General features: G+C 38.4%; 2 protein-coding genes across 2 annotated transcripts; one reads left to right on the plus strand and one right to left on the minus strand.

Annotated features, from left to right (window-relative positions):
• The first annotated feature begins 855 nt into the window (after positions 1-855).
• Positions 856-3,020, plus strand: LOC134678809 (uncharacterized). The gene is made up of 2 exons (XM_063537511.1): positions 856-1,334; positions 2,183-3,020. The coding sequence occupies exons 1-2, from the start codon at positions 930-932 to the stop codon at positions 2,687-2,689; spliced, it is 912 nt and encodes a 303-aa protein (XP_063393581.1). The 5' UTR covers positions 856-929; the 3' UTR covers positions 2,690-3,020.
• Positions 1,331-5,766, minus strand: LOC134678802 (uncharacterized). Its single transcript, XM_063537499.1, has 3 exons — positions 5,386-5,766; positions 4,907-5,219; positions 1,331-2,140 (listed from the first exon to the last, which is right to left on the minus strand). The coding sequence occupies exons 1-3, from the start codon at positions 5,748-5,750 to the stop codon at positions 1,355-1,357; spliced, it is 1,464 nt and encodes a 487-aa protein (XP_063393569.1). The 5' UTR covers positions 5,751-5,766; the 3' UTR covers positions 1,331-1,354.
• Positions 5,767-15,046: the final 9,280 nt, after the last annotated feature.

Genomic DNA, 15,046 nt, shown 5'->3' on the forward strand with positions numbered 1-15,046 from the left:
TGACCTGGTTGGTTACAGTTGAAGCACTTCTTTTCATTACTTTTCATGGCTTCTCCTATTTGTGGGTGTATTTCAGAAGCACTAGTTTCATATAGCTTAAGTTCTTTTTGAGCACGTTCAATAAGAGTGTGTATGGTTTGGTCAGATTTTGGAGTTACCTCCCATACAGTTCTAAAGTAATTTAAATTGGCTGGTAAAATTGTTAAAATCTTTTGTATAAGCATGTCATCATTTATTTTATTTGTGGTAGACTGTAGTTCAAAACACATATTTTTAAGTTTGCTAATATCCTGAAGTATATCTCCGCTGAATTTATAGTTATAGAATTCAATTACCTTAAGGTGGCTGTCTCTTTCCACTTTGTAATTGAAGACAACATCTAACTTATCAAAAATATCCTTTGTAGTTGAGCAATTAATAACATAATGTAAGATATTCTCATCAATTGATTTTAAAATAAAATATTTTGCCTTTGCTGCTTTACCTGTATCTGCACTATCTTCTCCAACTCCTTTGGCATCCAGAAATAATTTTGCCAGTTTTCGCCAGGTCGAATATGTTGAGGTTGATTTCAATTTATTTAAACTGTCCAGGTTCTTCATGATTTAAAATTACTGAACGGCGAGATCGTCATCCATCGGTGTTTGACATCACTACGATAACCGACAATGTCACATCACTAGAGGTGGTCGTCCATCTTAAGCGCCCTCCAGACTATGCGCGTGAATCGCGGGCGAAGCCGCGAACGCAAGTGTGGCGCCGATTTCGCAGATTGTTCACGCCTTCGCGGATTGTTCTCCGTTTTTTGTCGGTATTTCGGCCCGCGTCAAAGGAGACGCGAAGCGCGAACTTGCAAGACTCCACATTACACACTATTTTATTGGCTATCTGTTGACATTGACAAGATAAATTGTCATAACCTTCTATATATGGCGGCTAATTGGTTTGATAGTATCCTGTGCGTTTTAATAAAAATGGAAAAAGATGTTCAAATTCAAAATATTCAATGGAACAACCAGATAGAGCTGTTGTTTATACAGCTCTACCAGGCTGAGCCCATTTTATGGGATGTGTCATTAAGAGACTATAAAAATAAATTACGCACATACGACGCGTGGTCGCGAATAAGCGATATATTGGAAATACCTGTAGATAAACTTCAACAAAAGCGTAATTCCCTATTATCGAGCTACAGGGCCTACAAACTTAAAGTGAAAAAGTCGATTAAGTCCGGGGCCGGTGCGGACGAAATATACAAGCCATCTTGGTTCGCGTACGAAGTTCTGGACAGCTTTTTAAGGGATAAGGATACCCCAAAGAAAACAATAACGACGGTAAGATAATCATGTTTATTTTAACGAATACAATAAGTAGTAAACTCGTCTCTGATTTGTGTGGCGTTAAGAGGAGATCGGCGTGGTATTTGCCGCATATTGCGAACGGCACACGTCGTATCGGTTTCGTTTCTCCATGAGCCTGGTTGGATGAGAACGTCGTTCCGGTCATATTGATCAATTGAACCTGGAGGCGTGTAGATATGCGACGATGTCCTGCTACGCCTCAAGTAATTGTGTAACAATATGCAAGTTAATGTAACAATGCTAGCTTTCTCTGGTTGCAATTGTATAGGTTTTTTGAAAACCCGAAATTTGGTAACCAGTATACCAAAAGCGTTCTCTACTGTAACACGAGCACTTGACAATCGTTGGTTGAATATGCGTCGTGGATTTCCCCGCTCAAGGTTTCCGGGATACGGTTTCATTACATTCTCCGAAAGAGCAAATGCTGCATCAGCCAAGAACACATAAGGCACATGTTTATTTAATCCGGGCAATGGATGTGGTGGTGGCAGATTCAGTTGGTTGTCGCAAATCTTTTCCCACAACATGCAGTTTCTAAATACGCCACCATCACTGATTCGACCTTGGCAGCCGATGTCAGCAAAAGTAAAATTGCACTGACTGTCTACTAGTGCCAGGAGGACAATACTGAACGTTCTCTTGTAATTAAAATATTCAGATGCCGAGTTAATTGGGCATTGCAAAGCAACATGCTTGCCATCTAGAGCCCCGATGGCCCGAGGAAATTTCAATGAATAGCCTTTTGAAATTTCTAGCCATTCCTCGGGGCATGAAGGAAGCTGCAAAAAAATAACATTAATAATATTAATTTATTTTTCTAGGAGGACAAAGAAAATGTGAATAAAGAAAATGAAGAAGAAAATCTTGAAAAATCACCACCAGCTCAATCTCAAACTATCAGAAGAAAACAAAATCCGCCGGAGCTTCTGCATGCAGGCCGTATGGTAGAAGAAGCCCTGAGTACCTTTAACACAACTATGAAGCATTGTGTTAAAGATACTCAGGATCCAGACGACTGTGATTTATATGGTCAACTTTTGGCCAAAAAGTTGAGAGCACTTAGTATTGAGGACAGGTTGAGAATGATGCATACAATAGATGGTATGTTCTTGACCTGTCCTCAAATAAGACAAGTTAACCCATGGTCATCATCATCACAAGCTACAGCTACTTCCACAATGCCCCCCTCATATTCTAATCCTTTCACTATAATTTCCAACAACACACTCCCTTCCAGGCCTCAAAAGGATGTATCAATAGATAAACCTTTCAAGCCTATAATAATTAAATCTAGTAAAATCATTCGTCCTCATACAAACCCATTCTAAATATTAAAGTCCCCCAGTATTAATCTAATATCAATATTGAACTTACAGTACCGGCCAATTATATATATATCACCTCCATGTTTTTTCAGTGGAACCTTTTTTAAATTTGTAAGTGATTTCCACCTCACTACTGTAAGTAGGTAGTCTAGTAGCATAGAGTAATATAAGTAAAGAAAGAGTGGTAACTCCATACATCAGTTTTCTTATCAAAACGCGAATTATTTCGTAGTCGACATCTAGTGTCAAGTAGCAGAATTTATCAGTACTGCTAGTTGACAATAGATGCCGCGGCGAACGAAAACTAATAGTACATTTTTCGTCAGTAGCGACACTTGTCATCTGGTATCAAGTAGCGGTACTGATAGTTCCGTTACTTGACGTTAGATGTCGATTACGAAATAACTCGCGTTTAGGCAAAAAAACTGATGTATGGAGTTACCACTCTTTCTTTACTTTAATATATATTACTCTATGCAAGTAGTAGTCCTTTGTGCGAGCGATGAGAAAAATTGGTCTCATGTTATGGTTTTTCATCGTTTTTTTTTATAGAGTAGGTAACTTATTTTTTTTGTTAGAGGATATTTAATAATATGTTGTCTCCTATTGTAATTCACAGTGTTTCCAAAGAGAATAGAGTGTATAGAGAGTTAAAATATTGTCATAGTAAATTTTGTAGTCACAGTCAATTTACTGCCATCTTTACACAGATGATTAAAACTTTTAGAACGCCATTTGACTTTAATCCTCATTCTTGAAAGAATGAGGATCACAGTCAAGTAGCATCCTACAAGTTTTAATCATCTGTGTAAAGATAACTTGACTGTGGCTACAAAATTTACTATGACAATATGCCTCTATTTTAATTTTTTTGGTATTTAATTGCCACTGCAATCATCATATATTTATATAGCATTTACTCTATACATCTTGGCCGGTACTGTATAATGTTTGTTGTTATTTTAGTGGTTATTAATGAAAATATAATTACCAGTAGTTACCACCAACTCATTTTGGTGGTAACTAGTAGCTTAGAAGATCATAATCATTTATTTGTTGCAAATCATGGTATTAAGTAGATCTTAATACAACAGGGAAGGTTCATCTTTATAGTTTATCCTATGAATAGCTGCCCAGAGGCCTATAAAAATGTCTCCCATTCTATTCTAAATTGAATGTTTACCATGACAGTTAAAAATTACATTTGTCATGGCAAGTATTTCACTCTGGGCCGCTACAGGTGTATTTAGATGTTTCTGAAATGGTTACTGTTTTTTTATTTCTGCTTCATTTCTTGAAATATATTTTGTATGTTGTTGAAAGTTATTCCCTTTCTCGCCTGTTATTTGCAGAGACCGGAATTTTCGTGGCACTTGAACTGTCATTCCAATATAGGTACATATATAAATACAATACAGAACACAATATATATTAAAAGATTAAAAGTAGAGGTAAACAATAAGCAGTCTAATCGCTAAAGCGCAATCTCTTCCAGGTAACTTATTAGTTTAGTTCAATTTCCAGTGTTTATTTGATTTCATGTTTAAATTCTGTTTAAGCACTAACAACTGTCCTATTAGTTTCTCTAAAAAATAAAATACATGGTCACATTAATCCAAATTTATTTTTTATTGTATATTTCTATTTTACATTACTCAAAAGTTATTTGGAAGAAATTGCTCTTCTGCCTGCCTCTTCTTCTGCTTCTTATTGCCTGGTATGTAGTTATTTACATCTGCATTTAATCTTCTTTAATAGGTATGTTGTGTTCTATATTGTATTATATGTATAATGGATGTCTATAAATGAGAAGTCACTGTAACAATTAAAAAATACCACAAATATTCTGGTCTTTGGTCATTTGTTAAATTATTAGGCCAAAAATATGTGCAGTATTCTAACCCTTGTAAGGCTCTTATGTACATATTCATTGCAATACTTTTGTGAACTACTATTATTAAGTACCATTTCCTTTGTTTCATTGCTTTTTAAAACAAATTAATTTAATTCCAAATTACCTACTTATAGTTTGTGCGGAAAGAGAAGAGTTGTGGAATGTATGGGAACCAATACAAACTACGAGTCTTCTCTTTCCGCACAGACTATAGAATAAGGTCCACATAAAAAATTTAAAAAATGTATGGTGGGCCTTACAAGGCTTAAGTTTATAGGTAATATTAATAAATATTCATAATTAAACATTTATAATTTTTATTTCACCTTAATTTCATCCTTTAAAGCTTCATTCAAAGCCATGCAAACTTCTGGTATAATTTCTGATATCAACTGAGGTGATATTTTGAATAAGAAATGTAGACTCTGGTAGTCATCGCCGGTGGCCAAATAACGAAGTGTTACTGCGAGACGTATGCGGGCTGGAATGGATTTTCTCAGGTGGGTGTCTTGTTTCGATATTTGGCTCGAAATTTTGTTAAGTAAATATTCGAAATCCATTACAGACATGCGGGTAAACTTTTTGAACTCTCCGGACGGTTCGGCTACCAGTTCACCCAATTGCTTTTCCATACATGCACTGGAACAAAACACAGAAATATGAATGCAACAAAGCTCCAGTTTTAACAGAGTTAATCAGCGAACCCTGGGCTCTAAACCAAGAGCTGACGATGCAACGAGAGAAACAGAAAAACTATTGAAATGCATCTTCTATCTTGTTTAAAATCGGTCGAAAATGTACTTACTTTGATCTATTTCGATGGATACTTGTCATCCACCATCTTCTTCTTCTGCTTTTCCTTTTTCTCTTTTTTGTACATTTTATAAATTGATAATTATAATATGATACAGCGCATAACAACAGCGATGCTGCCGTAGCTACAAATTCGTCCATCTTCAAGCCGGGTGCGAATTTGATCAACCAAATCACTTGACAGTTCCAAGTTTGAATCAGCCTTCTTGCTTTGCCGCAAACCAGATCAGCTGACGCTTCGGCGCCATCTTGCCGCGAACTAGACTGCGAAATCGCCGTGAAGTGTGCGAGTGTGGAGACATACGTCAACGTCGCGGTATGTTCGCTCCGCGACGTCGCGCCGCGATTCGCGCACATAGTCTGGAGGGGGCTTTAGATTGTTTTTACGCGAGAGCGTCCTCGCATATTATTTTCAGATCTATACTCTCATATATGTGATTCCCTAATAAATATTGTTAAAAGTGGTGTCTGGTGTTTTTACTCTTACAGCTTCAGAAGTGCGATGTGAACTTTTCGCCTACTGCGATATAATTTGTCGGAAATTGGCAATACAAAATTAACCGGGCGTAGTCCTTTCTTGTTTCATTGTTATTGAACGTTATCGTTATATAAAATAATGAAACTGATTGTAATGAGTAAACGCATCAACACCACTCATCAGTTAGGGATTAAAATATACAAGGTCTTACCGTCCAAGACCTACAAGGATAACCTAACTAACCTACTAAACCACTGTCGGCTGCCGACGTACTGTACCTTTGCCTTTTGTTGTGTTTACTTTCAGATATCTATTTCAGTTTACTGTCCATCATAAATGAACATGTCTGGCTAAAAAAAAAATACATATGGACAGTGTAATAAAGCTGATTCCATGATGATGATGAATATGTATTACAATATTCACAGCAGAAGATTACAAGACATAGGCTGACAGTATGGTATGAATAAAAGAAATCCTTGGGATTACAAAGTAAGAATTAAAGTTAACTCAGGTAAGAAGTCGTTGATCCAACAGATAAGAATGTTCCCTGGAACGTTCCCCGGAATGGCCCCGGCCTTAGTGGTAAATATTCACTGCTTCTCTTATATGTTGTGTTATTTTTGTGATTCATGTGCTTTCAGATACATAACATAATGTGATTATATACACATGACATATTAACACAATGCTATGATCATTTTCTAATGGTTGTGTGCGGTGAGAAACCCATTCAAGTAAAAGTCATACAAAACAAGTTTGGTAATATAAATTTAGCCTTGATTGATACTATGTGTATGGTGATATTATGCTTTCACAGTTAACAATGAGTGCTACTTAATACTTTCCCTTTACAGTCAAATTAAAATAGATTCCAAGTTTTCAAAGACACAAACCGGTAAGGAAAGTGAATTGTTGTTTCACATATGTGTGTGTGTAAAACATGCTTATTGCAACTGAAATAATGCTTTGTTAGTATGTTTTTGAGTTGTGTAATTTCCAGAAATTTGACAGCAATGATTCTTGAAGTGAATTACCATACCGTTGAAGGCATTAGAGCGCCTATCAGCTCAGATCTCTATAATGAACCCAAATCGACATGGATAATATTTCAAAGTTAGTTGGTTATGGATGCCAGTTATATTATGTTCAAGTAATTCATTATATGCAGAAAATGTTGATAAGTGACTAATCTCTGATGTCATGGAAAATGAGGTATTTATTTAGAAATAAAATGATTGTTCATGTTTTACATGGATACTAATGGTTAGTATGTGTTACATGGACAGGGTTGGTAAAATGCGCTTTGTGAATAAGCAAAAGGAATTATTGGCATCTATTTGTAGCTGGTTAGTATTGTCTGTGACAGGTTTAGTCACTCCATGTTTCCGGAGCCTCCTCGGGCTGAATATTTTAAAAAAGATGTTCCATATCTCATATAACCTCATACATCCTTGCAATTCATATTAAGTTGGAGACATACTGCTATAGTAAAAGGCAGTATCTCAGTAAAAATGGCAAGGAAAGTAACAAGGATAATTTCTGTCTGTCTGTACATATTATTTTATTAATTATGAATAAAATGTTTATCCAACCGTTGTGATTGTTTTGTTCATAGGGATGTTGGTTTATGTTTGCATTGCAAATATTTTTCACAAAATGTCATGTTATAAAATGTACCAAAGACATATATTTAAACAGACTTACCAAACTAATGAAAATTTTATTGGCATTACATTGTCAAGCGTTTGAGTTATTGACAAAGATAATCATTTGTGTTCTAGCAGTATTTTTCAGATGCATTTCCTTATAACAAAACTTGATTGCTGATGACAATTATGTCATAGTATTAACTATCCTTAAGAGGCTAGTTGTTTTTGGTTTCTGCAGTGTAGGCCTTAAGAGGCGGTCCATTGCTGATGACAATTATGTCATAGTATTAACTATCCTTAAGAGGCTAGTTGTTTTTGGTTTCTGCAGTGTAGGCCTTAAGAGGCGGTCCATTGCTGATGACAATACTATCCTTAAGAGGCTAGTTGTTTTTGGTTTCTGCAGTGTAGGCCTTAAGAGTGCTATTACATTTCGGGGTTGAGCGAGTTTAGGTATTTTACGCGCTGCGGCAGGCCGTGCGAGCTCAGTATTCCGATCCCTTCTACCACACTCGCACTACAATGATGGATTAAACATTCTTGATCCTTCGCGAAGCATAATGAAATCAACCATGACAACACTAACTGTACTTAACTTATAAAGTCCTAAAACTGTTATTTGGTAAGTACGAAAATACTAAATGCAGTGCAAATGTACATAGGGGCTGTTCATAAATTACGTCATATATTTTTGACCCCCCCATCCCTCAAATCATCCAAAAATCATGCTTCGGATGACTCTGTTTCCTCCTACGTCATGCTACCATCATCCGATGTCCAGACCCCCTCCCCCCCTCCTCCCATTTGAAACGACGTACTTTATGAATAGCCCCATACTCGTACTTATGAACGTATATTACTCGAAAGAAATTATAGGTACTCGCTTATTTACAAGAAACAAGTTACAAGAAACTGAAGATACACAGGGTCTGATGATGGAGCTGGAAGGTGGCCACGGGTACCAGTCTATCATGTAACTAAACCACTTCGTGTTTGGGCTCGTTTGATTCGTCTCAACAAGATCTTTGACACTGAAGACACACAGGGTCTGATGATGGAGCTGGAAGGTGGCCACGGGTACCAGTCTCTCATGTAACTAAACCATTTCGTGTTTGGGCTCGTTTGATTCGTTTCAACAAGATCTTTGACACAAGACAGTACTCAGGGTCTGATGATGGAGCTGGAAGGTGGTCACCATTACCAATCAACCATACAACTAAACCACATCGTGTTTAGGCTCGTTTTATTCATCTCAACAAGATCTTTGACACTATATAGGTGATACTCAGAGTCTGATGATGGAGCCGGAAGGTGGTCACCGGTACCAATCAACCATGCAACTAAACCACTTCGTGTTTGGGCTCGTTCGATTCGTCTCAACAAGATCTTTGACACAAGATAGTACTCAGGGTCTGATGATGGAGCCGGAAGGTGGTCACCGGTACCAATCAACCATGCAACTAAACCACTTCGTGTTTAGGCTCGTTTGATTAGTCTCAACAAGATCTTTGACACTAGGTGATACTCAGAGTCTGATGATGGAGCTGGAAGGTGGCGACGGGTACCAGTCTATCACATAACTGAACCACTTCGTGTTTGGTTTATCACCTAGTGTCAAAGATCTTGTTGAGACGAATCAAACGAGCCTAAACACGAAGTGGTTTAGTTGCATGGTTGATTGGTACCGGGACCACCTTCCAGCTCCATCATCAGACCCTGAGTAGTATCTTGTGTCAAAGATCTTGTTGCGACGAATCAAACGAGCCCAAACACGAAGTGGTTCAGTTACATGGTAGACTGGTACCCGTGGCCACAGTCCAGCTCCATCATCAGACCCTGAGTACTAACTTGTGTCCAAGGTCTTGTTGAGACGAATCAAACGAGCCCAAACATGAAGTGGTTCAGTTACATGATAGCAGTGTTGGCAAAAAATCAATTCGAATTGACGATTGACGATTGAGAATTGACCGATCAATTCGAATTGACGATTGACGAAACTAATTCTAAATCTACTGATTGAAGATTGACGATTACTAATCGTTAATTCGAATTGATCGGTCAATCCTCAATCGTCAATTCGGATTGACGATTACTTTGTATGTACCTACCTAATGTCCTTTTTATTTAGGCCATTTTTGTGAAACTGACCAAATGCGTTCAAAAGCGGTGTCTGAGTTTACCAAAGGTTCCGAAACATGTTTCCGACGGGTATATGAAGGATGTCCTTTTTGGAACATTTTCGGGACTTTCCTTGAAATTAACTGATAGCGTTCAAAATCGACATCTGAGGTGCCAAAAGGTTTCGAAACTTGTTTCCGAGGGAAATATTGAGAGATGTCCTTTTTTGGGACATTTCTAGAAATTACCCGATTGCGTTTAAAATCGATATCTGAGGTAAACAGAGGTTTCTAAACATTTTTTCAACTGCAATATTGAAAGGTGTCCTGTTTTGGGACATTTTAGTGACATTCATTTTTTGACGACCGGTCTGGCCTAGTGGGTAGTGACCCTGCCTGCGAAGCCGATGGTCCTGGGTTCGAATCCCAGTAAGGGCATTTATTTGTATGATGATACAGATATTTGTTCCTGAGTCATGGGTGTTTTCTATGTATTTAAGTATTTGTATATTATATATATCGTTGTCTGAGTACCCACAATACAAGCCTTCTTGAGCTTACTGTGGGACTTAGTCAATCTGTGTAAGAATGTCCTATAATATTTATTTATTTATTTATTTATTCTTTGAAAGTGACTGATTGCATTCAAAATCGATATCTGAGGTGCAAAATATGATTTCAACGGCAATATTTAGACTCTACACTTTAGCCGCGTACTTACTTTACTACCTGCATTACGCCACCCTGCTGAAAAAAGGTCATTTTTCGGTATTGCCGTCAGAAACATGTTTCGAAACCTTTGGGCACCTCAGATATCGATTTTGAACGCAATCGGTTAATTGGAAGAAATGTCCCATAAATGTCCAGAAAAAAAAGGAAACTCCGTCTGTATTGCCGTCGGAAACATGTTACGGAAGCTTTGGAAATCTCAGATATCATTTTAAAGTGCCAACGATCAATTTAAAAAAATGTCCCGAAATGGAAGGGACATCCTTCAATACTGACGTCAGAAACATTTTTCGGGACCTATGGTCGACATCGATTACGAATATGAACGTAATTGGCCAATTTCGAAAAATGTCCCTAAAAGGGACATCAGTCAATACTGACATCAGGAACACGTTTTCGAACCTCTGGGAACCTCAGATATCGACTTTAAGTCCAGTAAGTAAGGCCCTAAAAAGGACACCTTTGAAAACTAATCTTAGGGAAGGGAAAGGGACCCTTTCTTATCTTAGGGAAGGGGAAGGGGTTAATCTAGTTTGAGAATTGATTTAATCCGAATTGAGGATTGATGCGTTAATTCCAATTGATTCAATCGGATTGACGCGTCAATCAGAATTAAATAAATTCGAATTGATCAATTCGGATTGACGCGTCAATTCGATTGATCAATCCGGATTGATTTAGTTCAGATTGATGCCAACACTGCATGATAGACAGGTACCCGTCGCCACCTTCGAGCTCCATCATCAGATCCTGAGTACTATCTTGTGTCAAAGATCTTGTTGAGATGAATAAAATGTGCCTAAACACGAAGTGGTTCAGTTACATAATAGACTGGTACCCGTGGCCACCTTTCAGCTCCATAATCAAACCTTGTGTATCTTCAGTGTCAAAGATCTTGTTGAGACTAATCATGGACTAGTTGCATGGTTGATTAGTACCGGTGACCACATTCCGGCTCCATCATCAGACCCTGAGTACTATCTTGTGTCAAAGATCTTGTTGAGACGAATAAAACGAGCCTAAACACGAAGTGGTTTAGTTGCATGGTTGATTGGTACTGGTGACCACCTTCCGGCTCCATCATCAGACCCTGAGTACTATCTTAAGTCAAAGATCTTGTTGAGCCCAATCAAACGAGCCCAAACACGAAGTGGTTTAGTTGCATGGTTGATTGGTACCGATGACCACCTTTCGGGTCCATCATCAGACCCTGAGTACTATTTTGTGTCAAAGATCTTGTTAAGACGAATAAAACGAGCCTAAACACGAAGTGGTTTAGTTGCATGGTTGATTGGTACCGGTGACCACCTTCCGGCTCCATCATCAGACCCTGAGTACTATCTTGTGTCAAAGATCTTGTTGAGACGAATCGAACGAGCCCAAACACGAAGTGGTTTAGTTGCATGGTTGATTGGTACCGGTGACCACCTTCCGGCTCCATCATCAGACCCTGAGTACTATCTTGTGTCAAAGATCTTGTTGAGACGAATAAAACGAGCCTAAACACGAAGTGGTTTAGTTGCATGGTTGATTGGTACCGGTGACCACCTTCCGGCTCCATCATCAGACCCTGAGTACTATTTTGAGTCAAATAAATACATATAGAATGTCAGGTCGTTTCAAATATTTTTAATCCTGTCCGGTAGTTTATTAAACTGTACCATTATAAATTATAATACTATAAAAACAGTGCTAGGATCAAAGTCTCTCGTTGCGGTTTACACGCACACATTATAGCGTTTTACACGGCGCCCGCCGCACACAATGATAAAAAACCTCGTTGTCGCCGTTGAAAATGTGCGGAGCCGACCGACACACGTCCTGCCTGTACAAGCTCTGCCGCGGCACTGAGCTGGCGAGCGCGCGTCATCGGTAATATAGAGTAGTTTTCAAAAAATTGCCAAAAAATTATAGTAGAATTTCATAAACACTAATGTATACCAACAGTATAAGCAAACGTTGCAGATTGCTTGAGTATGAAAATCACTTCGATATTAAGTAGATTTTCGTAGAAATTGACACTTGTTTCGGAGAGAAAATTGAGTTCGTTTTACTTTGATTTTCTCTTTCTCAAAGGTATGTAGGAAAAATATCGTTTGATATGCCTAAAGTACAGGGTATTAGTAATACAAAATAGCCAGGTTTAGCAGAGTAAACTTCTCAACATTTCCAAATAAGAGCTTGCCGTTCAGTGCTTCACGCGGTTTTTCGGAAACGACCATCAGAAAAAAATTCATTACTAATTTAATAAGTCCTTTTTCTAATATTTACAACGATATTTAAAAAGATAAGAAGACGTTTTTACTGGAACAAGTACTCATTGTTTCTAATAATGAGCACAAAGTCCTGAATTTCGTCGACTAGTATCATCAATTTTGCATTATTTCGACTTTTCTTGTAAGAGCGCTCTTAAGAGGCGGTCCATTGCTTATAACATAGTACTATTCTTAAGATGCTAGTTTGTTCCTGGTATCTGCAGTGTAGGCCTTAAGAGGCGGTCCATTGTATGTGATATGATGTGAGATTATCCTTAAGAGGACCATTATTTCTACTACCGATAACTGTTTTATCTATATCGTACTATTTGTTGTTGACCTTGAGAGGTTGGCTTGAGACTTTGTTTACAAAAGGATATTTTTATGACCTTAAGACTGATGATCTCAAGGTTACCTTGAAAGGCTTGCTTGCACTAATACCTTCTAGAGATCGCTGGCGCAGTTCCGGATCCAGTAGAAGTTGAGGTAGTGCCTGTTCAAAATGTCCAGTAGAACGAGTGCGTGCAATGGGCTCCGTGACAGCCTTATCGTGAAGGGCTGACTTCTACGGTCGTTGCCCCTACAAGGGCAGTGGTATTCTAGCCTGCATGTGGTATTTTAACACGGTAATGCTTTCTTTTGTCTAATAATCAAATTTGTAGATAACTGCCATTAGTCACGATGCTAGAAAGCGGTGACATGAAGTACATACCTACTTGATTACGTCGCCATTAAGGGTGATTATGTAATTTATCAACAAAATTGCTAAAGAGCGCTCATGAGTTCTGTCCAATCAGAACTGCATCTTTCTCATGTATTTACAGAAGTAGACCTTTTGACTGTGATGGTTATTACGGTATAATTTTATGGCTATCAAGCCGGACCTGTGATCAAAGGGTCTAACTGTGCCATTTGCGCATTAATATATCGTCGAAATCTTATCATGATTATTTGAACAACATTGTGGTATGCTAATGTCAAAGCCTGGCGATGGCGCTAGGGTGAATTATAACGCCTTGGCTATATTAAGTAACTGAGGCTTTTCACATGTATGTTACAGAGTTTCGTGAATAAGAGTTTGTACTGTTTACATGTGCTGTATCGGGGGGCACCTATGCACATGCATGAGACGTGTCCCACGTTAGCCTCCCACCAGTTGAGGAGCCAACTCAACGGAGGAGCCAACCAGTAATGAACTGGTGGAGGCTACCGCCACCTGGTGAAGGCCCAGCTTGCTGCGACTGCGTTGGCTGCGGCAGTCTTCAGTGGCGGCCTTGATAACAGTGACCTGACGGGACGTAGGTCGGGTCAGAAGATGGCCGAGCTGAACGGCGAGATCGTCATCCATCGGTGTTTGACATCACTACGATAACCGACAATGTCACATCACTAGAGGTGGTCGTCCATCTTAGATTGTTTTTACGCGAGAGCGTCCTCGCATATTATTTTCAGATCTATACTCTCATATATGTGATTCCCTAATAAATATTGTTAAAAGTGGTGTCTGGTGTTTTTACTCTTACATTACGTACGGTTTAGTTGAACGTCAGTCTGGTTGCTGGCCTTATTTTGTAAACAACTCCGTTGCTATGCTTAACTCGTCAAATATTTTTGTACGAAAGCTGAATCGTTTTCCTGAAACACTAAAACACAATTTATATCCTATTTCCTGGGACCATGACCTGTAGAGCGCCACAGGAGGTCTTTGGGGATTTTATTATAATCACTGGAAGGCACTTTAGATTGTTAACATCTTGTTTATTTATTTAATTGTATTCACAACATACTTATGACTTATCATTACGGATGATGGAAGTAGAGTGATTGACAGTTCTCAAGTTTGAATTTGAACATACTTCAAACTTGAGCTTTCTATATTCAAAGAGAATGTCTCAAGCCAGTGTCGATTGCTATATACAGCCTCTACAAACCAACAGTTACGAATATAGTACAGCCAGATTTTCCAATCAGTTGAATTAAAGTAATTGGCTTTATCTAAGTCGTGCTAAGTTCGTTTTTTGGAGAAGAATTGTTTGTAGGATTGCATTTAGGGCAATCAGGGGTTGTGTTGTTTACAAGTGCTACTTAAGGGAATGTCCATTGCTACGGCATCGGACTGATCGGACACAGAAAAGATTAGAAGCAAATTTATTATTAATGCTATTTACTTTTTGTGGAAAGTTATACCTTAGATTCAACTTAGATTAAAGACCTAGCTCTTTAATCTAAGTTGAATGCAGGTTTGGAATTAAAATTAGAGCAAAATTTAGAGCTTGATGGAGTAGGAATGTAGTTGAACTCCGAAGGCAGTATGTTTCTAGGGAGAAGTGTTGAGCAAACGTTGTGCATATGGCGTCGGCAAATTGTAAGAATCCGCCGTTTACAAGCGGCGTCGGCATATTACCAACGTTTCGCCGTGCAACGT

This window comes from Cydia fagiglandana, chromosome Z (genome assembly GCF_963556715.1).
Source record: "Cydia fagiglandana chromosome Z, ilCydFagi1.1, whole genome shotgun sequence".
In the NCBI taxonomy this organism is placed as follows: domain Eukaryota; kingdom Metazoa; phylum Arthropoda; class Insecta; order Lepidoptera; family Tortricidae; genus Cydia; species Cydia fagiglandana.